Genomic DNA, 24093 nt, shown 5'->3' with positions numbered 1-24093 from the left:
TTTTAAGAAATTAGTTTTTTTTTGATGAATCGATAAATTATTTTAAAACACTTTAAAAAAGTCTAATAAAGTTTTTTTTTAAAATGTACCAAAAAAAAGTTATAGTCAATTTTCCCAAAAAATCCAAAGGGGTACCCCTGGAAAAATGTTCATAATTTCAGTTTTTAATTTTTTTCTGGAAAACTATTATTCGGAGAAAAAAATTGTTAAAACAAAACTTGTTTGGAATGTCAGTGCGCATCAGACGCAATAGAAAAATAGTTTTTACGCTCGATAGTTTGCCAGAAAATTGGGAAAAACCTCTTAAGAGTTTTTTTTTATTTTGTCAAAAACTACTGAAAATTTAGACAATTTTCTTTTAGCATTGGAATCCTAGTTAAAAATAGAACAAATCATAAAGAATAACATTTAGCCGTAAATCGAAAAATAAAAGAGTTATAGACGATTTTTGAAAAAATGTAAAAAATTTTTAGGGAAAAAAGGTAAAAAAAAATTTTTTTTAAGAAATTAATTTTTTTTTTTGGCGAATCGATAAATTACTTAAAACACTTTAAAAAAGTCTAATAAAGTTTTTTTGAAAAATGTACCAAAAAAAAGTTATAGCCAATTTTCCCAAAAAATCCAAAGGGGACCCCTGGAAAAATGTTCATAATTTTGGTTTTTAATTTTTTTCTGGAAAACTATTGGATGGAGGAAAAAATTGTTAATATAAAAGTTGTTTAGAAAAACCATGCGCATTAGATGTAATAGAAAAATAATTTTTAAGTTCAATAGTTTTCTGGAAAATTAGGAAAAACCTCTTAGAAGTTTTTTCTCATTTTCTCTTAAACTGTTAGGAATATGGAAAATTTATTTTCAGCATTGGAATCCTGATCAAAAATAGAATAATTTATAAAGAATAACATTTAACCGTAAATCTAAGAATAAAACAGTTATTTAGATAGTTATTCGAGGCTCTTGAATTAATTAAAAACTAATTCCAGGCCTTTGAGTCAAAGCATTTCAAGTAAACAAAATCAATTATTACCTGGCCTATAAATTAATTAATTAATTTCTTATTCCAGGCTTTCCAAATTTGGAACAAATCACCAATTTACTTTTAAGTACTTAAGTTAACTTAAGGGACACGTTTAATGAATAAGACACTTATTCCAGGCTCTTAAATTAAATCACTTATTTCAATTAATAAATTAATTGCTTTGAAAATTATAACTTAAAACCTATTCCAAGTTTTTAAGGTCAATCATTCAAGTTAAGTAGTCACCTATTTTATGGCCTGTTGTTCAAATTTGGAATGATTTACTTTTTAATTAGTCAATAATTCCAGGAAATTAGAATTTACTTTCAGACACTTAAAATAACCCAGGATACCTTTAATTAATTAGTCACTTATTCGTTGGTTTTGAATTAATTAAAAACTTATTCTAGGCTTTAGAGTTCAAGCATTTAAGTTAGTTAGTCACTTATTTCGTGGCCTATTAATTAATTATTTAATTACTTACTTGTTTTAGGCTATTTAAACTTGAAATAAATCACAAATTAATTAGTTACTTATTACATGAAATTTTAAATTACTTTCAGGCACTTAAGTTAACTTAAGGGATCCCTTTAATTAATTAGACACTGATTCGTTGGTTCTGTTATTTATTAATTAATTAAAACTTATTTCATCAGGCTCTTATGGTTTCATTTAATTAACAACTTATTTTAAGACCCGTTAATTAATTAGAAATTACTTTCAGGCACTTATTACATACACTCGAGTTTACTTAAGGAATCCTTTTAATTTAATCAGGGACTTACTTCCAGGCCTATGAATTAATGAATTTCTTCTTCCAGGCACTTAAATTAATCTCTGGAATCTTTTAAATTAATTAAAACCTTATTTAAAGCTCTTGAATTAATTAAAAACTTATATCAGGCATTCGAGATGTTTAATGCAAGTTAATCAATTCCTTGTCTGTTTTTCTGTTTGTACCTAAAATGTCTGAAACAAGTTTTTAATTAATTCAAGAGCTTTGCATAAGGTTTTAATTAATTTGAAAGATTCCAGAGGTTAATTTAAGTGCCTGGAAGAGAGAATTAATTGGTTCATAGGCCTGAAAGTAATCGACTAATTACTGTTAAATTGAGTTTTAATTAAAATACCTGGACATGATTTGTAAGTACCTGAAAAGCTTCGAATTACTATTTAGTTAATTAAAAGGAGTCGATAAATTAATTCAAGTATGTACCTTCTAAGCAACTAAAATTCCTGGAATAAGTGACCAATTAATTAATAGATAACTAAGACTTAATAATTAACTTATTCTAGACAGTTGCAACGTTAACGTGAAATATGAATTATTACTCACTGATTAATTTTTAAATTTTGAAATTGTATTATGATGTCAGTCGATAAGGATTTGAACGTTAAAACGAAATTATAACAACACGTTTATAGGCATTTAAATTTCAAACAAAAACTATTAAATATTGCATGCCTCTAAAGTCAAAAATAAGCGAGTTATTCAGGTTTAAAGCAAAGGGCGGCTAAGCGACTATAGTCTATTTCAAAAAGGTAGAGAGTAAGTATTAAGTATGCAAAAGTGGTACAGGGTGACCGTCCAATAATGTATGCCAGTGAAACAAGATATGTGGTTCCTACACGATAGAGCTTCACCACATTTTAAACGAGAAGTTCACGAACAATAGATGAATAGGGCGCAATATGGGTCCATTTCGTGGCCCCCTCGTCACCCAGATCTAACGCCTTGCGATTTTTTTTTTGTGTGGGGTCTATTTGAAAGAGTTGCTGTATCATGAAAGTGCGCACCAGAATTTTATTTTCGCTTGTAAAGAGTCGCGGTCATTTGCAGAGCATATAGAGATTGTGTGTTCATCAAACAATTTTGAACCGTTTTTACTTATAACTCTCTTATTAAGCAACTTTTATATATATATAGATACTCTTTAGTATATAAACTTCTTTTGATGAGTTCTACAAGTGGCTCAACTTTGAAGACACTCTGTAGACCCTCTCGCCCAACGTACGTACGTTCTAAAGAAATTAATTTTACACATGAATGGTATGTTCTCCGTCGACTGGGGGGTAGCGAGAGTGGAACCGCGGACCAAGCCTAAGATGATGATGTTCCGTCGTCTATAAATAATAGCGACCATTTACGCGACTCCCATTCGGTCCTACGACGTCGTCAAATTAATACGCCACTTTTGTCCTGTTTTTGTTACACGGTGAAAAAGCGACGTTTCGTCCGTGAGTTGTGGTCGGACATCTTCAGGTTGCGCGTCGCGTTTACGGTAGTGCGTACGTGGAACGGGTACTTCTTCGTTTATATAGCACGGGGTTCTTGTGCTGGTTTTTGGTAAAGTTTTTCATTTCTTAAAGAGACATTTTATTTATTATATCTCTCAAGTACTGAACAAAAAGTTTTTTTGGCTCTAAAATTAAAAATAAGCGAGTTATTCAGGTTTTAATGAAGGGGCGGCTAAGCAACTATAGTCTATTTCAAAAATGTAGAGAGTAATTATGAAGTATGTAAAAGTGGTACAGGGAGTAATAAGTAATATTTCACTCATTTTTAACATGAGAGCATTCGAGCCTTAACAATTTTAACCTCTCTATTAATTAGGTTTTTTTCTATAACACATTTCTTGATTTTTCACTTTTTTCTTATCAATCATTTTATGGTGTAAGTCGATAGGCATTTAAATTCCAAACAAAAAGTATTAAATATTGTATGCTTCTTAAGTCAAAAATAAGCGAGTTATTCAGGTTTAAAGCAAAAGGCGGCTAAGCGACTATAGTCTATTTCAAAAAGGTAGAGAGTAATTATTAAGTATGTAAAAGTGGTACAGGGTGACCGTGCAATAATATATGCCACTTCCATGGTTTGCATTACACTTGTTATACTTATAACAGTTTTTTGAATAATGCACTAAATGAAATTTATACTAAATATTAGGAAAAAATCTAATCTTCAAAATTGTGGTTTTTATTTTTTTTCTGGAAAACTATTGATTGGAGGAAAAAATTGTTTTAACAAAAGTTGTTTAGAATTTTAATGCGCATTAGATGCAGTAGAAAAATATTTTTAAGGTTCAAGAGTTTTCTGGAAAATTGGGAAAAACCTCCAAATAGTTTTTCCTCTTTTTTTCGAAAACTATTAGGAATATGGAAAATATTTTTTTAGCACTGTATTCCAAATCAAAAATAGAATAAATCGTAAAGAATGACTTTTTGCCGTAAATCAAAAAATAAAGAAGTTATGGAAGATTTTTGGAAAATTGTCAAATTTTTGGATGAAAAAATCGAAAAAAAATTTTTTTGAGAAAATTCAAAATTTTTTTTTGGAAATCGATAAATCACTTAAAAAGTTTCAAAAAAGTCTTATAAATCTTTTTTGTAAAATGTACTCGAAAAAAGTTATACAAAAAAAACCTTCCCGAAAAAATCCAAAGGGGTAACCCTGGAAAAATGCTCACAATTTCGGTTTTTATTTTTTTTCTGGAAAACTATTGATTGGAGAAAAAAGTTGTTATAACAAAAGTTGTTTAGAATCTTAATGCGCATCAAACGCAAACAAAAAATAATTTTAAGGTTTAAGAGTTTTCCGGAAAATTAGGGAAAAACCTCTGAACAGTTTTTCCTCTTTTTTTCAAAAACTATTGGGAATATGGAAAATATTTTTTTAGCACTGTATTCCAAATCAAAAATGGAATAAATCGTAAAGAATGGCTTTTTGTCGTAAATCAAAAAATAAAGAAGTTATGGAAGATTTTTGAAAAATTATAAAATTTTTATGTAACCACTATTTATTTTGTACCATATCTTTTGTAAAAAAAAAATGCGTTCTTTCTAATTCCGCATTAAAAAATGCTGATTTCCTTTTAAAAAACATCGATGACGTCATATCTTGTTTTTGGGTCACCCTGTATATTTAATTTCCACGTAGAAAAACCCTAAACCCAACATCGGGCATTTTTTCCAAAAACGGGGTCCGTGTCATTTTTTTTTTAGTGAATTTATCCGCACTGTATCAGCACGTTTTGTCTTGTCAAAGCAGCTCTAAGGCTGAATTTACATTGATGCGTAATTACGAATGATCCGTTGGGACCACGTGACCCGATTTTGGGTCTCTTATTGGCTGATAGCATGATCAAATGTGGATTCAGCCTAAAACCTGTAATATCTCACTTATTTCTATAAAATTAGAACCAGTTTAGGAACCAAAAACCAGTACGTTAACCTAAAAATTTATAGCGATAATCGTCGAAAGGCAAAGCGATCAAAGAAGCATATTGGAAAGTGAGGCTGGATCGGCAAGAGCGAAAGAGAGAGAGAGAGTCATGGAGGCGCCCCAGGTAACCACCTCACACGACGATTGGGGGCTGATGTGGGGCGGCTTCGGTTGCCTTTGGGCGCAATCGTCGTTGCCCCACGTCATTTTTGTCGCCCTGCTCGTTCTTCTACTCGCCGTCGCGCTTTCGCTTTGCGCGGCGAACGCTTTTGGACGACCGATCCCGATGCCGCGATTATTGGACCGCTCTCGCAGGGTATTGTCGTCTGATCGTTTTTCACATCTCTATCAGTTTAGTGTTTTTTTTTTCCATTTTTACTGTTTTTTTGCTTAGAACATTGAATGCCTAGAATAAGTCTACTAGTTGCAAACCATAGGCGACGGTGTTTCAGTTCACCATCTCTCAGACAATGTAGTCAAATCGACTTTACAATTTTTCATTCAATATATAATTTTCTTAATCCACTACGTTTAATGTGTTCTATTTTGTAGCAGGTAAAAAATTTACTCTTTAAAAGTTTCGTTTATTTGCTGGCTAATACTATATACTTTCAGAGTAATCAACCAATTTTTCTAACAAAAAAACAACTTGGCAACGTACAATACCTCTATGTTTAAAATGTACGTATCCGATGTTGCCACTTTTCGTTGTTTTCCTAGATATTTTTTCATATCTGTGAGGCAGCAACCAATAATCTAGAACGCAGCATCTGACGTTTGCCAGCATATAGTCCGCGCCCGCTGTTATTTTATTTAATCGATATAATGCCCGTCGGATCTCCTGAAGTTCCCAAGGAATTTTAAGATTTTTTTTTGGCCAGATATTAACATTATTTATATCATTAATATCTGGTTATGAACCGCTACAAACTAAAGTTTTTTTTTTGTGAAAATTACTAATTAAGAAGTCGAATGTTAAAGAAATGAAAAAAGGCTCCCAAAGGATTTAAATTAATCTTTTTTCTATAATAAATATCTAAACGCTTTTGAGATGGTTGCAAACCTCTACAAACAAAAGTTGAATTGTTGGATGTTAAAAAATATAAAGGGCTATGTAACTCCTAACGGCTATAAAGACAAATTTTATCCATATACTTTGGCTGTTTAGTTATAGCCATTTATAACATTTAACTACGAACTTAATAAATATAGCTGGACTGTCAATTCAATGAAAAGTAAATGACCACTACTAGGGAGCCGCCATTTTGCGAGAGTTCGATGTTGGTCACTCTGACAAATTTCAGTGGTTATGTTTAAAAAGTTACATTTAAAAATTCAGAGATTGGAGGGATCCAAAGTCAGTGGTCTCAGATTATGTTTATTTTTTTAAGAAACTATTACACGTGTTTCGCCCTAAGGCATCCTCAGATCGGTAAAGTTATTCGTTTAACACCACAAAGTATTTAAGTTCGAACTTTCAGGGAAAAAAATGTTTGTTTTTAAATCTTCTTGAAAATTTGTTTTCTTATAGATTTCGACCCGTACATTACGAAAATGCTATTCATTTTTTCCAAAAAAATTATCTTTTTTTGGCCTCAAAGTTACAAAAATAGGTCAACTTCTTATAGCCATATTTTTTGTTTCTTAACTAGTTGGATGAAGCCGAGTATATTGGCATCTAGCTTCATCCTTTCACTATAACCAGCCGCAAACCGCATTGCCGAAGTCAGCGATGCAGCTGAGTTATGGCTAACAGAGTGGGACTAGTTTTCACTATTTAAAAAAAAAATTTTTTTGATTTTGAGGTCAAAAAACAAAAGAAGATAATTTTTTTTGGAAAAAATGAATAGCATTTTCGTAATGTACGGGTCGAAATCTATAAGAAAACAAATTTTCAGAAGGATTTGAGAGATTTTTTTTTTTCAAACTTTTTGACGAAAAAGGGTGATTTTTTAAAAGAATTTCTTACTGGTAAACTGTGTGGGGTGGGCGGGGGGTGTAAGGGTAGCGTTTTTGAAAAACTGTTTTTTTTTTGTAAAAGACAAAAATCATTTTTTAACAAAACAACCCTTAGCCCCCCACCCACCCGACACACGTTACCAGTGAGAAATTCTTCAGCAAAATCACTATTTTTCTTCCATAATTCATACATTATTAACACTGTTTTTGCACTAAATATTTATATATAAAATTTAAATAAACGAAATAACCCAGAAGAACATTGAATATGAGCCAATATATTATATTTAAATTTAATAATAATTTTATATATAAATATTTAATACAAAACCAGTGTTAATAAATTAAGGATTATGGACGAAAAAGGGTGATTTTTTAAAAGGGTTTCTTTACAGCATTATAATAATATACCTAATTACACATTTTGATTAATATTTTTGATATCCAATACTTCACAAAATGCTGTCTTTTATAATATTATAACCTAGAAGGATGACGCCATTGACATCTAACTCGCCTGTGAAAGAAACGATTTGAATTTCCTTTTTTCCATTATATTTAGACTTCTTTATCATTTTTCAGTAAAAAGGGTGTTTTTAGTCTTGATATTAATTAAAAAAACGCGCTAAAACCACTCAAAACATCAAAAGTAAACAACGAGCGCAGTTGCCAAATACCTTTATCGCGAGAATATTTCTGGGCAAAATCTACAGCGTTGCCGCCGTTTTGTATGGAAATTTGGCGATTTAAAGAATCCAAATTTAAAATATTATTTATTATTAGTGTAAATATAGTACAAAATAATTTCGGTTATTAAACGAGTTTCTCTCTCTTTCTTTCTCTTTACAATAAAGAATGCAACTCAGTTTCTACTAATTATAATAATTTATTATTTTCTTCTGTTAAAATTGAGTAAACAAATAAAAACAATAAACAAAATATCCCCTTTGTCCCCTGTGTAGATGTTGCGCTCAATCCAAAGCAGCCAATGTTTATTCTATAGTGTATTCAATGTTCTAAGGTTTTTTTTGTTTTGTTTTTGTTCTTTCATTTTACATCATTTTTTTTTGTTTGCTTAGTGTTGCGTGCGCGTGCCTATGAACTAACTCTCTCGTTTGCCGGTTCTTGTGCTTTTATTAATATTTTTCTTGTCTGTAGTAATAATTTATTTATTTAATACTTTAGAAACACCAAATTTGGTAATTAATTACATGTAAAATTAAGTAAACACAAAAGTACATACACATAAATGAAATTCTTAAGGTGCATAGTAACAATCGTAAATCTCTTAAAACCTATATAAGAAAAGAGAAAAATAGTTTTTATTTTATTTTATTTTAAAATTATTTTTGAATTTAATCAAAACATTTTTGATCATAATTCCGTAACCAGCAGAGCAATTTTAAATTTTTTTTGTAAACAAACTTCATATTTTATGTAGATTCGTATTTAAGAATAAAAATCACGTCATTCCATTTAAAATAAGGAAGTGACCCTCCCCCCCTCTTAGGGGGGTGAAGGAACAAATGTCAAAAATATCACAAAAAGTGCCCCCCGGTATACTTGAAATGTCACCAAAATGTCAAAAAAAAATTGCAGCCGTTTTTGACATATCGCATTGTAACACTTTAAAAAATTCACCCTGTATAGAACACTTGGCGCTGACTTAGAGACTTTCCTTCAAAAACTACCAAGCTTTGCCCTTAAAAAGTAAATTAATTTTGTGTGGCGACCTTAATATTGTTTTTTCCAGTGTGTGTGTGTGTGTTGCTCAAGAATCTCTTCACTCTATTTTCGTCTTAATGCATATTAACTTTCCTACCAGAATAAGTAGAAATAGTTCTAGTACCATCGAATATGTCGTATCATCTTTTGCTCCTGAATTCGTAGATTGTACGGTTTTTAATTCCGGATTTTCTGATCATGAAGCTGCATTAAATAAACTCTAAAGGCAAAAACACGTTACGTAAATTAGGCCGTGTTTTTGGCAAATTTGGCGTGTTTTAAAAGTTTTTCCTCATTTTCTCAAAAACTATTGGGAATATTAAACATTTTCTTGGAGCATTGGAATCCTGACCAAAAATAGAACAAACTATATAGAATAACATTTTGTCCAAAATTGATAAATAAAGGAGTTATGAGAGGTTTTTTAAAAAAATGGAAAATTTTTGGGTCAAAAATGTGAAATTTTTTTTTTTTTTGAAAAAATTTGTTTTTTTTTTTGAAAGGGATAAATTGCTTAAAGGGCTTCAAAAAAGTCTTATAAAACTTTTTTGGAAAATGTACCTGAAAAAAGTTATAACCAATTTTCCCAAAAATTCCAAAGAGGCACCCCTGGAAAAATGTTCATAATTTCGGTTTTTATTTTTTTTCTGGAAAACTGTTTATTGGAAAAAAAAATTGTTTTAACAAAAGTTGTTTAGAATTTCAATGTGCATTAGATGCAGTAGAAAAATAATTTTAAACTTCAAGAAAATTATTTTAATTTTCCGGAAAATTAGGGAAAACCTCTTAACAGTGTTTCCTCTTTTTTTCAAAAACTATTGGGAATATGGAAAATATTCTTTTAGCATTGTATTCCAAATCAAAAATGGAATAAATCGTAAAGAATGACTTTTTGCCGTAAATCGAAAAATAACGAAGTTATGGAAGATTTTTGAAAAATTGTAAAATTTTTGGATGAAAAATTCGAAAAAAAATTATTTTGAGAAAATTAAATTTTTTTTTTTTTGGAAATCGATAAATCACTTTTAAAGTTTCAAAAAAGTCTTATAAATCTTTTTCGAAAAATATACCCGAAAAAAGTTATACTCAAAAAACCTTCCTGAAAAATTCCAAAGGGGTACTCCTGGAAAAATGTTCATAATTTCGGTTTTTATTTTTTTTTCTGGAAAACTATTGGTTGTAGAAAAAAGTTGTTATAACAAATGTTGTTTAGAATTTTAATGCGCATAAGATGCAGTAGAAAAATAATTTTTAGGTTCAACAGTTTTCCGGAAAATTAAGGAAAACCTTTTAACAGGTTTTCCTCTTTTTTTCGAAAACTATTGGGAATATGGAAAATATTTTTTTACCATTGTATTCCAAATCAAAAATGGAATAAATCGTAAAGAATGACTTTTTGCCGTTAATCGAAAAATAAAGAAGTTATGGAAGATTTTTGAAAAATTTTTGGACAAAAAATTCGAAAAAAAATATTTTGAGAAAATTCAAAATTTTTTTTTGGAAATCGATAAATCACTTTTAAAGTTTCAAAAAAGTTTTATAAATCTTTTTTGAAAAATGTACCCGAAAAAAGTTATACTCAAAAAACCTTCCTGAAAAATTCCAAAGGGGTACTCCTGGAAAAATGTTCATAATTTCGGTTTTTATTTTTTTTTCTGGAAAACTATTGGTTAGAGAAAAAAGTTGTTATAACAAATGTTGTTTAGAATTTTAATGCGCATAAGATGCAGTAGAAAAATAATTTTTAGGTTCAAGAGTTTTCTGGAAAATTGGGAAAAACCTCCTAATAGTTTTTCCTCTTTTTTTCGAAAACTATTGGGAATATGGAAAATATTTTTTTAGTATTGTATTCCAAATCAAAAACGGAATAAATCGTAAAGAATGACTTTTTGCCGTAAATCGAAAAATAACGGAGTTATGGACGATTTTTGAAAAATTGTAAAATTTACAAAAATAATTTTTTTTTTTATTTTTATTTTAGGTCGTCTCACAATTATTCACTTCGCAACGCAGTGCATGATCTTTATCTGCAAACTCCTCGGTTCGAGTTAGTAAAAATTAGTAAAATTTCTATACAGAGCCAAAAAGATGCATAATCATTTGCCTTTGGAAATTAAAATCAATTGCTTCTTTTCCTCGATTTCATAATGCTTTGAAGGCGTACTTTCTGGAAAAAGCGTTGTACGCAGTGGAGCATTTTTTTTTAGGATAATTAAATAGTAACCAGAAAAAAAGTTATGACGTTTTTATCTTTGCTGACCACTAATTTTAAACGACCCTGTATACATTTTAGCATAAAATGGTTCAGTTTTTCGAAAAATAACGACCAGGCGTTTCGAAAATATTAACAAAAAAACCATCTTCAATCAAAATTGTAAAACATCCTGTAACATGAAAACGATTCACTTTTCAAGATTCCTGTATATAAAGTCTTAATTTTAGACAAAGATGCGGCTGGTAAAATATTGCGATGTAATTTTGGTACACCCTGTATATACCCTTATAGTCAATCATATAATTTAGTTAGTGTTAGTGTTAAAACAGTTAAACAAGAGGGTGCTTTGTGATAGATACCTAATTTTAACGTTCCACTGAATTGCACGCTTGGACGCGTTTTGTTTTTTTTTGCTCATTTCTTCACTGTACCGCGTCGATTAATTAATTAATTAATATTCAATTTCGAATCCGTCTCGTGTAATCAAAGACGCGTTGCTTGCATCCCATTTGTGCGTGTCCTAGTTGCTTTTTTTCTATTCGGTTGCATGCACAGAAAGATCCTGCTAACAAACTAGTAGATAGAGCATAACCAAACAGCCACCATTATTTGACCCCAAATAATGGACGCTGTTTTAGAGCATTATTTGGACGATTTCCATACAAGAACCTTTATATTAATTATAACAATGAACTCGCGTAGAGCGACGAAAAATCCGATCCTACCTACCCCACTGATTTTCCTATTATTAGAGAGAGAGTAAATATTATCGCTTTGCCGCTATTTATAGCCCGGATAATGTTTGCTTTAATCATTCGCGACTGGGTGAGTACCTTATCCAGTTTAATATTAAAAACAGAACAAGGCTTTTAACGTTCATTTTAATTAAACTCGAGTGGTTAAGGCGTCGGTTTGATTATAGAGTTTTGTAGTCTCATGGTTTCTCTATATTTTATCCTTCTGCACAGGAGGGGCATCAGTTCAATGGGTTAAAAACTGTGGATCACTGTAATTATTAAAATTTCTATAAGTTACAAATTCAGGTTTTACAGCAGTCATGTTCAAGTAACAATGATCTGACACCCCATCCAAGAACAAAACTCCCAATTACCAACACTAAAGATTCATCTGTTACAAACACAGAATCCAAAAGTGAGTCTTCTTAATTGCTCCATTAAAGTTTACTTGCGTAGATCTATTGAGGGTCAATTGTACCATTATTATTGCATTATATTGGCATTGTGCTGCACTTCTCGTTAATTTAACGTTTAAGACAATTGAATTGCTGCCCACCGATGATGAGAGCGAATCGGGGATCGACGCAGCAACCGAACCACGTAATCGAACAATTATTTATTGCGGTTGCGAACGATTAGCTCGCAATAAAACCCACCCACGTGCCCCTATTTATAGATTTCCAATTAAACTTTAACGTGGTTTATAGCAATTAAATTATAGCCCAAGATAGTCGATCCTTGTCACCAAACGGCACGTCTATCATGCACTAAGTAATTTTAATTTACAGAATGTAGAAGAGAAAACCGCTTCTCCAGTCACTGCTGAACCGCCCCAGACCGAGGAGGCCAAACAAACCCCGGAAGTGGCAGCCGCCCCCAAGGCCGAAGAAGAAGAAAAAGAACCCACCGCCGCCTCTGCTGCTAAAGCACCGGAACCGGAAGCTCCTAAGGAAGTGGTCGAGGAGGCACCTCCTAAACAGGAGGAAGTTGCAATCGAAGAACCAAAAGCGGAAGTCAAAGAGGAGGCGGCGCCAGAAACCCCGGAAGAACCCCCGAAACCGACCGCAGAAGAGCCCAGTAAAGAGGTGCGTACCGAGGAAGTGCCTCCCCCGTTGCCCTCCTCCAACCCTCCCTCGCCGGTCACGGTATTCGCCGAGTCGACCAAAGCCGCCCTCCCCCTTTCGCCCCTCGAGACTCCCGCAGCGGAACCCTCGACCGTCTCGGAGGAACCTCCGGAGGCGGAACCTCGAGAGGTCGCCCCGCCAGAGTCCCCCGCCGCCTCACCTACCGAACAAAATCTCCTCGATCCCTCGCCCTCGTTTGATGAACTACCCCCCGCACCTCCTTCGCCCCTTCCCGCCGAACCAACCTTGAAGGAACCCCCTCAAGAAACCCTGGTCTCCGAAGAGTCTATAAGCCAAGAGGAGCCGACAGTAGACCCCCAACCCATTAAGGAGGAACCGCCTAAAGAAGAGGTCGAACCGCCCGCGGAACCCTTAACGAACCTTCCCGACTCTCCATCCGAAACTGAACCGGAACCGTCCACACCCCCACCGACCCCCGCTTCCAATTCCACCACCGCTCCCGCGGTGGCGGTCAGCTCGCCGCCCCCGGACGACATCTCGACCGAGTCGTTGCCGAGTCTGCCCGAGCCGTTGTCGGAGAGTTTGGCGGCGCCGATGTCGCTGCCTCCGGTCGACTCGGTACCGGAGCCGATCGTAGTCGCTGCCGCCCCCGATAACGACGAGGGCGTCGTGGCGGCGGCGGCGGCGGCCGAGCTTGACCAATCTCCCGAACACCATAATCATGATCAACTCACGAACGGAATGAACGGGCACAGTAGTAGTTCGTCATCCCCGCTGATCGAGGAGGAGGAGGCGGACGATGGTAAGAAGGAGTTGCCACCCCCCGTTGGACCAACGACGAAACAGGTGAATAGAGAGTCCGCGAAAGCCTGTTGCTCTGAGGAGATGCTCTTGTAGTTTCTTTTTCGTTGGTTTTAATGTAATTTTGGTGCTGCTCTGGCTGGGCAAAAAACTGTTTTTTTTTTGGTGGCTTGGTGGGATGTGGAGAGAGAGAGTGTTTTTGCGGGTTTTGTGCAGTTGAAGCTTGTACAGGGGGCGGTAGTTTGAACTTGAAAATAATTAGAAAAAAGGGGCGAGTGAGTAACGGCTCTCGTTATGACATGTCGCTCATATAGAGCCCCAATAAATTGCTTGATGGCTCATTTCATAGTAAAGTTCTGAAGTGTACATGCTGGATGATCTAAAACATTGGGAATTTATAAACAATGTACTAGAAAAAGCTTGTGTGTAATTCCTCCCATTATAATATTTTGTACTTAAATTAGGACAATTTTTGAATGTTTCATAGGGATGCGAATTTTTATTAAAAAACGTTAAATAGCAGAATGTACAGTATATTAAAAAAAAACATTGTACAATTTGAGTATTTGTACTAAAAAAAAACCTTGTGCGTGACCAAAGGTCTCGCACCACCACTCAGATTCTCTTCATTAGCATAATAATTATGTATGTATAGTTCAGTTCAGAGATCTATTAGAATCTTTGATGTACCGCAAATAGTCCGTGTGCCGGTGTTGCTTGTATTGTCACATGACATGCATTTTTAAATCGCAAAATTTTATGTGGAAAGAGTCATAAAGTATTATTCTAAGCGATATTTAATCATTTCATTGAATAAATAAATGTTTTAAGCATTTTTTTAAGAATTTATACATTTGATTCGTAAAATGTGACTGCATGTGCCCACGTACTATTTTGTTAAACGCCTGACCTTAGTCACAGCCACTCAAGCGTGAAAAGTTGCACAGGCCCGGCCTTAAAATTTATTTGTATTTAAAACTTTATTATTCGGGATTTTTGGGTTTAGTTTTATTAAGTTAGAAATTCAGGATAGTTGATAGCAAGATAATATTTAATTTAAATATAAGATTTAAGTACGTTAAATGAGTTTAACCAAAAATTTTAATTTCATAAGTTTAGTTTTTAGCGCCATCAGTCCCTTATAACAAGTCAAGTCTCTTTGCTTTGCAATATGTCAAGTTGGAATAATGTATTGACTACTGTTAACCCACTGCATAGCTTTCATCAAATAGTATTAAACAATTTTAACACTGCTTTTCCTGTTGTCAATATTAAGAAACGAAATAGAAAACCTTGATATACTAAGGGTTTACGACTATCTGGGAAAAATATGCGCTTCCTTTTTTACATTAGAAAATACGCTATGAACAATGCAACATTTTTAAATTATTATAACAGATATCGCAAGATTTACAGAAACTTAATCAGAATGGCTAAGTGGACCTACTTTCAAAGGAGGATAAATAATTCCTCCAACAGAGCAAAAGAGTCTTGGAAGATTTTAAATGAGCTTAGGGGTAAAAATAATGTCTTGGTTATTCCAAGTACCTTAGATTCCAATGTCCTCAATTCCTTCTACTGTGATATTGCTAGTAACCTTGCAGCCAATCTCTCACAAAAAATAGATCCCAGGAGATAAATATATCTCAGCAATGTGGTAGTAGCCGAATCTTTCTTTTTTGCCCCCACAAGTGTAGAAGAGTTTAAACGGTTAATGGTTAATATTAAGAATAAGAGTTCATCAGGTAGGGATGGGCTTTCTCTTAAAATATTTTCTGTTTTATCTCTTGTTGCTTTGCAAGTCTTGGCCGAGTCAACTAACTTTTCATTTATGTCTGGAGTTTTCCCAGAGTGCTTAAAAAGAGCAATGATTGTTCCTCTTTACAAGGGTGGCGATCGCGACTGTCCTTCTAACTTTAGACCTATAGCGTTATTGCCTACTTTAGCCAAGATAGTGGAACGGCTCGTTAAGGTGAGGATGGTTTTATTTTCAAGTAGATTTGGCCTATTGAGTCTTCAGCAGTTTGGCTTTCGTGAGTCTGTGAGCACAAATGATGCTATCTTTAGCTTTCTGGAGCACCGGTACAACCGACTGAATGTTGGTGAAGTTGCAGCAACGGTATTCTGTGACTTGTCCAAGGCATTTGACTGCATGAGTCACAGAGTGCTGCTGATGAAACTGGAGCTCTATGGTTTCAGGGGAACTGCCCTTGAGTGGTTTCGTTCCTACTTATCAAATCGTGTCCAGGCTGTCAAATTTAATGGTGGTATGTCTAAGGAACTTAATATAAATGTGGGTGTTCCGCAAGGATCAGTACTTGGTCTTTTAATTTTTCTCATTTATGTGAACGATCTGCCACAACTGCAGGTAACTGGTGTGCCGATGATACCACCATCCTCTGGCACGACTCTGATGTTTCTCAAATGGAGGCCAATATACGTGCAGATTTGTTAAAAATAAAAGACTGGTGTGATGCAAATTTTTTGACATTTAATGTTTCCAAAACAAATATCCTAAATGATATATTATGTTTAAATAATGAAGCCATCACCATGTCACCGTTCAGTAAGTTTTTGGGTCTTTCCATAGACAAGTTCCTTAAATTTGAAGACCATATTGTGAAGGTATGTAGAAAAATCAGGCTGCTACGTCCTAAGGGTTATTGCCACCAGTCTTAATTTCTCCATCGCCAGATCTGCATACTTACTACCTTCGATATGGAATTTGCTTTTGGGGTTCATGTTCAAATTTACTTTTTAGTTCAGTGTTTGTACTCCAGAAAGGGGCCATTAGATATCTATGTGGGGCCAAGCCTCGTGATTCATGTCGCCCGCTTTTTGTAAGTCATAATATTTAAACCCTGTGTTGTATTTTTATTTTGGAAACAGTTTGCTTAGTTTTTAGAAAATATAAACAGGAACTCCACTTAGGAAGCCACTATAATACGCGACAAAACTATTTGTTGAGGCTACCCATTCCTCATTTTGAACTTGTCCGTAGCTCTATCATATATGGAGGTAGAAAGCTGTTTAATAAACTTCCACTAGAAATAAGACAACTTAAGACTGAAAAAAGCCTACGTACAAGGAAGAAAATATTTCTTGCTAATAAAGCGTACTAAACTATGTAGCACCTAAACTATGATGAATTTTTAATGATTAGCATTTAAGTATTTTTCAAAGTTTTACTATATAATTTTATTTTATTTTAAATTAGTTTCTCGTTTTTATTCCTTTAATGTACAGTCTATTGACTTTGTCTACAACTTCTATGTTTATATTGACAATAAAGCATTTTTGAGTTTAATGAGAGAGTAGGTGACAAATTACTTAGGCTTATTTATTCTGTGGATTAAGGCATTAAATAGTTACTTTTTGACACAAAAGTGTAAAATGTTTTGGTTTGTCTTCAAATTTTATATATTTCCTTTTTTTGGGAATTGAGATTTATTTTTACATGGTGGTGGTTATTAATGGGGATTGTGGCTGCCATATTCAATGTCCTTTATTATAGTTTTTTTTAATTAATACATATTATGATATATTATTATGATAATATACTCATGAAAACCCCCCATCTCTATATTTAGTATCAACTTCTTTTGATAAAAAGTAATTATGTAGTCAGAAAATTGGAAGTATATTTTTTTAAATAAACTTTTACATTAAAAATCATCTGGCTGTCTATACTTTATGCCTTTAAAAGACACAAGTTTTACTTATAAAAAAAAACACACTTTACATCCTGAACGTATTTATTAATTTGTTTGCCTCGTATTTAGTTATTATGCATATTAAGAGAGTTTAGATAAAAATTAACAAAAATAAATGCTTATACTAAAAACTAAAAATCTTATACAAAACACTACATTTTAAGTATACTGGATCCTAAAACTACAGTGAGGATACTAAATACTTTTATAAATTTACCCACTCTTTTGAATCTGGTCCAAAAAGTTACTACAAATTTTGTAAATTCTGTTTTTTTGCCATTGTTCTTTAGCAGTTTCTTCCATTAAGGAAGGAAACAGTTTCTCTGTTGCCGCCATGGATTCCAACTTCATCTCGCACATCAGCATATGGATTCTAAAGCATTACATTATATATACTTTATTATGTCACTGAAGGACAAACAGGGGCAGTAAGCTGAAAAAAACAAAACTTTAAACTTGTTTAATTAATTAAAAATAGGATTTTCTTACTATGGCAAAAAAGGGACTTTTTTCCCAGAGAATGGAAATCATACATCAATCATAAATGTTTCATACCATGTTTCGGCTAAATAATATATGGATCTTTCTTCCTCCCAAATTTTTTAAATTTTCTTCAAATATTCTATACACCACCTGACAATTCCATTACAGCATTTGGCAATATCCATGTCAAGTCCCTTTGATTGTTCTGCATCTTTCCTTTTTATTCTGTCTTTAATCCTTTTTTTACAGGCATATTGTACTATAGGGAACCCCTGTTAAAAACGCTATTTTTTGCAAAGCACTACAATCATTTGTGAACTGAGTATCATTCCTGAGATTGTTATAGATATTTAGATAAATTTGTTCTTTTAAAACTGCTTGATTTCCTCTGTAGATTCTACTTCCCTTGCTTCCTCAATACTAGAAAATGAACTATCAGAACTATGTAAGTCTAAATCACTGCCCAGATCACTCTTATTGTTTTTATCACAAATGTTATTGTCTTTCTTGTACACCCACGGTCTCCATAAGCCCGCACAAACACTTTCCTCTTCATTTGCCAAATTTTCCTGCCTATTTTTCCAGGGTCGAAACATTTTAAGGTCTTTAGGTATAATACCAAAACAAATCCACAAACACAAATAAAAAAACACTGTTCCTCACAGTAAAAACTGCAAAAAATTTACAGGAATACAAGCCAAACTCTAAATTCTTTACTTTCATAAACGTGTAAAAAGCATAACCGGCAAAACACATCAAATAATAACCTCACATGGCCCCCCCTCCCAACTATTAAAGCTGATAGACCCATCCGTAAAGATCTCTTTAAAAACACGACGAAAATAATACAAAAACGGTCCAAAAATTTATTTGGGTACGGCCCCGTAATTCTTAAATTCAGTGGGATAGAGAGAGATACACAATCACTTGGACAGCCTAAAGTAGGAATTGTCAGAACGCAGGTGTTTTATCTTTGTTTAATAGACTGGCTAAAAAGAGGTGACAAGTCTGTGAGTGCTGGAAGTGTTTAAAATATTTTGTAAGATGCTTGGATTTTAGTCCGCGGTCAATTTTTTGATATTATTTTCTTATGATATTATTTTCTTTCTAAAAATTGTCATTTTCGAAAGAAATATAAAAAATAGTATAAAACATGGGGTTTTACGTATATTTAAAATAATTTCATAGATAGACAATATAAAATTTTGCCATTTAAACATATATATCATGCAACAATAAATATGACATAGGCGCACGGACTAGTTAGTGCGGCATCTGCGACACATCAAAGATTCTAATAGATCTCTGAACTGGACTTTACTTAGTGTAAATACATAAAGCATTTTCAGTACAATTTGTTTTAAAACCCTTAAAAAGTCAAACGTCCAGAATATTGTACAATTGAAAATTTTATACTAAAGACAATCGCGATTTTGATCGGTTCCTGTACAAGTTTTTTATCATTTCTATGCAAATCCTGGTATTCTTTATTTTCAGGTACTTGATGGGTCGGTTGGAGGTAAAGGCACAATTACTATACTCTATTTTCTTCTTTTGTATACCACCTACAAAGACTTATAAAAGAAACACCCCCTTCACCACCTCTTGCACCACTTAGTACCTAAGATGAATAGTGTTTACGTGATAATATTAATACTGAATTGCTAAATATCTTAGTTGAATGCATTTTTTTTTGCCCGGAATGAACTGATGTTTAACCCTCCTATTCCAAAATAGAGCAGCCCTCACTTGTATTTGTGCTAACCTGATTGTGTTTTCTTTTTTTTTTTAATGACTAATCTTGCATCGTGTCCTCCTTGGCCGCCCTTTTCCCCCCCAACCCCGTTTGTCTGCATTATATAAAAAATATTTTTATAATTTTATCAAAAAAGTATGCGGACCCATGATGTCACTTTACTTATAAAGTGACGTCAAGGCACGTATAGCTTTGGTCTATTTAGTGACCGAAATTACATATGTACAGGGTGTTAAGTCGTTTGTAAATTTGCCCCATGTATATACAGGGTGTCCCAAAATTAGTGGACGAAACGCGAACCCTGTATTCTTTCGTCAAAAATAACCTTACTTTTTCCTATAAACATATATCGGCAAACACCCCCCAAGGGAGCCACGCCCCTTTTAAAGAGGGCACCTGAAGATGGTTTTTTCCACTTATTTTCGAAACGGGTAAATATAAAAATTTTAAATTTTGGTATTCTCCCAATTTTGATATGCTGAATTTAGTTGTCATTTCATAATTTTCATTATTTAGTCAGGTGCGTATCATTTAGGGGGTGAGCTTAAAAAAATTCCTAAAAAAAAATTGTGTGCAAAGTTTTTGTTTTTTTTTCTTTAAATTTTTAAAATTTAAAGCTTTTTACGTAAAAAAGTACCTCTTGGTCAATAACTCTACGAGTTACCGTTTTCGAGAAAAACGCATTTAAAAATAACGCTGCATAGTATTATTAATAACAATTTTTATTAAAACTCAATAGCACGCTTCAAAAGTAAATAGACAAATAAAATTGCAAACAGATAAAAATACTAATTTATTTGAGGCAAATGTTCAAACAAGTTTTCGTTTTCCTGAATGCATAACCTGGATCTTTTTTGAATGTTTTGGGTCGATCTAAGAATTTCAAATCGGTTTTCTCTTATTTGGCCTGCAGCTGCAAAAATTCGCCTCTGAAGCTCTTCTGGAGTATCAATTTCGGTGGCATAAATAATATTGCACATATTACCCCAAAGATAATAATCCAGAGGATTAAGGTCGGGCGATCGTGCAGGCCAGTTTATTGGACCACCTTGGCCTGTAAAATTATTGTCCAGCCAGTTTCTCACCTGTCGGCTGTAGTGAGCTAGTGCCCCATCGTGCTGAAAAATCCTTCAAAAATCCTAAAAAGCTTTCTATGGGAACATCGTCCAGTAAATCTCTGAGATTGTTTTGAAGAAAATTTAAATAATGACGACCATAGTTAACCTGTGTGGCAAAATAATTGGGCCTATCAATTTATCTCCTATCAAACCCGCCCATACGTTAAAGGAAAATCTATGCTGAGAGTTAGTTCGTCGAACTACTCTCGGATTCTCGATGCTCCAAAAAATGAGTATTACGGCTGTTAAAGCCCTTACTCTTAGAAAAAGTTGCCTCATCTGACCACAAAATTTTTTGACGAAGATTTGGGTGATTTAAAATCCAATGGTAAAAGTCTACTCGAGCTGGAAAATCTTCTTCTTCTAACTCCTGAACCCTTTTATAATGGAAAGGATGGTATCCTAACATCTTAGTCATTCTTCCCATCTGAAATTATTTTTAAATATTTTAAATTGCATAGGAAATAAGCGTAAACCTTAGTAAGCCACTAAACATTCCAGTTAGTCGTCAGAAGGATTTGTTTTGGGGTGTTTGATGTTTGTGATAAGACTTATCCAAGTAAATAATAATAATAATAGTAATTAGAGTATTTTGAAATGAATTTAATGTGATCCGACGCTAATAATTAATAACAACACTATTTATACCAATCTCAATTTTCAGTTATAATTACTTTAAATTTAATTTTTTGGATAACAAATTAGGTTCTTAATTATTTATTTATCATATTTAATTTTACTTTGGGATATTGGTAATCTCTTCTAAGGTTCTCAATGATAATATTTGAGGGTTTTCTTCAATTAAATTCAGTACTTCCCCATAAGCATCATTTGCAATTGCGTGCATTACGGCATGTGCGTTTCCATTGCAAAATCCATACATAAAATGAATATCTACTTTTTCACGAGTCGAAAAGTCTTCCATAGTTAAAAAGATATTAACAATTTGAATGCAAAATGACAACTAATCAATTACAACAAATGTTAATGTCATTATGCAGTGTGTCAATTTTTTCCAAAGCCTGCTACTAAGTTTTCATAAAAATTGGTAGTGAAAATAATACTATGCAGCGTTATTTTTAAATGCGTTTTTCTCGAAAACGTACTTTTTTACGTAAAAAGCGTCAAATTTTTAAAATTTAAAGAAAAAAAAACAAAAACTTTGCACACAATTTTTTTTAGGTATTTTTTTAAGCTCACCCCCTAAATGATACGCTCCTGACTAAATAATGAAAATTATGAAATGACAACTAAATTCAGCATATCAAAATTGGGAGAATACCAAAATTTAAAATTTTTATATTTACCCGTTTCGAAAATAAGTGGAAAAAACCATCTTCAGGTGCCCCCTTTAAAAGGGGCGTAGCTCCCTTGGGGGGCGTTTGCCGATATATATTTATAGAAAAAAGTCAGGTTATTTTTGACCAAAGAATACAGGGTTCGCGTTTCGTCCACTAATTTTGGGACACCCTGTATATAAGTGCAAACTTGGAACTGATCTAATTTCTTACATAGTAAATAAACGAATGTAAGGCTTAATTTGAATTTTCAGATTCCGTCTGATGTCGCAGCGAAAGAGAGCGAAATTAGTCCGGAGTCCGGGGATACGCCGAGTGAAACGGCCGTAAGTTCGATTTTTTCGGTTTTCTTTTTCTATTATTGCAATTTTAATTATTATACTTCTTTTTTTTTCGGTATTTTTATAACATGTAGCTCAAACAAGAATATCCCCCTTATTATTCACTTTTTAGTCTAGAGAAACATGATATTAATGTATATTGTTTACCATTGAATTTTCTATTAATCGAACACTTTTTTTAGGTGGTGACGGCTGAAGAGTAAGACCAATATCAATACGTCATAAAGAAACAAAACAAACCAGAAAATTTAAACATTTAAAATTGTAAAGATCATTCCTGAAGCAGTAAAAGCGATGTGAGCGTGAGGAGTTGGACCAATATCGCCCAAGACTGTTTCATTTAATATTCGAACATTTTATGATTGATTGTATCGCTCCTCGTTCAAAATTGTCCACATCGCGCAAATATTTATAAATAAAAGTTTTTTAAATACTCCTACACCCTTTTATAAATGTTTTATATTATTTTCTTTTTCTGGACGATTTTGTCGGTATATTGTACGTGTCGAGCGATCGACTTTTTTATCGTATACAACTTGTATAATAAAGAAGTTAGAATTTAGTGTTTTTTAGAATAAATTTTAGAAATGAGCTTCTTTTATTAAGTGTATCGTTTTATAAGTTTATTATAATAATAATAATAATATTGAAATTATCTGTAATAATATGAATAATGATAATATAAAAGTCACATACATATTTTGTTTATTGTAAGTACGTCTCTGTTTTATTTTTTACTATTATATAATAATTTTTTCCGGTCAATATTAGCACGTGCGGAATTTTCAACAAAATCGCAACGAAAACTTTCCTACTTGTCAAACTTTGACACTTGAAACGTCAAGTGAGTTGACCAATTTAGGCTCATATATTTTTATTTTCCTTTTAAATGATATTAGTATTGTATTGGAACCAACTTATCAGAATAACTGTGAAGTGAATCAATAAAATCTAAATAAAAGTTTCATGTATGTGTGAATGTGTTTATAATATAATTATATTAATAGGATGTTTCCTAAAACCGTTTGTTTTTTTATTTAACCTATGGACTTAGGGCGCCATCTGTTGAATCATGTGTTCCAGAGTGCGAACTACTTAACCTAAAAAAGGTTTCGTCACAGTTTTCATGAATGCCCGAAAGATGGCGCAGAAGTCGTTTCATTAATTCTCCGGTAGATAAAGGCACTGTGTATTTTGTAACTGGGGGGAGTTTTCATGATCTCGAGCATTTTTGGTGCGCATTTGGACTTGACCTTCAAAGTGACCTTGACGTATCCTTAACTTGACTTTGGTACTCGACTCTATCGTGCGGCGTGACCTTGAAGTGACTTGACCGTTATTCGACCTTGAATTGACCTTCACTTAATTCTGGACTTTTTCACACTTAAAGCTTTTCAAAGAGTGTCAGCTGATTTTTACACGTGTCAAAATTTTTCACGTCGATTTTTAATTTTTTACGCCAATTTTTACAAGCGTCAAAATTTTTTACGTCGATTTTTACAAGCGTCAAAATTTTTCACGTCGATTTTTACATGCGTCAAAATTTTTCACGACGATTTTTACAAGCGTCAAAATTTTTTACGCCGTTTTTTACAAGCGTCAAAATTTTTTACGCCGATTTT

General features: G+C 33.1%; 1 protein-coding gene across 3 annotated transcripts in view; it reads left to right on the top strand.

The window, feature by feature from the left end:
* The window catches only part of LOC126746771 (uncharacterized), a 110216-nt gene extending 87153 nt beyond the window's left edge, over nt 1-23063 (top strand). For all 3 annotated transcript variants that reach the window (XM_050455126.1, XM_050455127.1, XM_050455125.1), the window contains exons 5-7: nt 12665-13807; nt 22385-22456; nt 22654-23063. In XM_050455126.1, the coding sequence (XP_050311083.1) occupies nt 12665-13807; nt 22385-22456; nt 22654-22674 (1236 nt within the window). In that variant the 3' untranslated portion in view covers nt 22675-23063. The remainder of the gene's footprint in view (nt 1-12664; nt 13808-22384; nt 22457-22653) is intronic.
* Nucleotides 23064-24093: the final 1030 nt, after the last annotated feature.

Source organism: Anthonomus grandis, chromosome 18 (genome assembly GCF_022605725.1).
Source record: "Anthonomus grandis grandis chromosome 18, icAntGran1.3, whole genome shotgun sequence".
NCBI lineage: Eukaryota > Metazoa > Arthropoda > Insecta > Coleoptera > Curculionidae > Anthonomus > Anthonomus grandis.
Note: the sequence above shows the minus strand (reverse complement) of the source record. Positions and strands in the feature narration are given on the sequence as shown.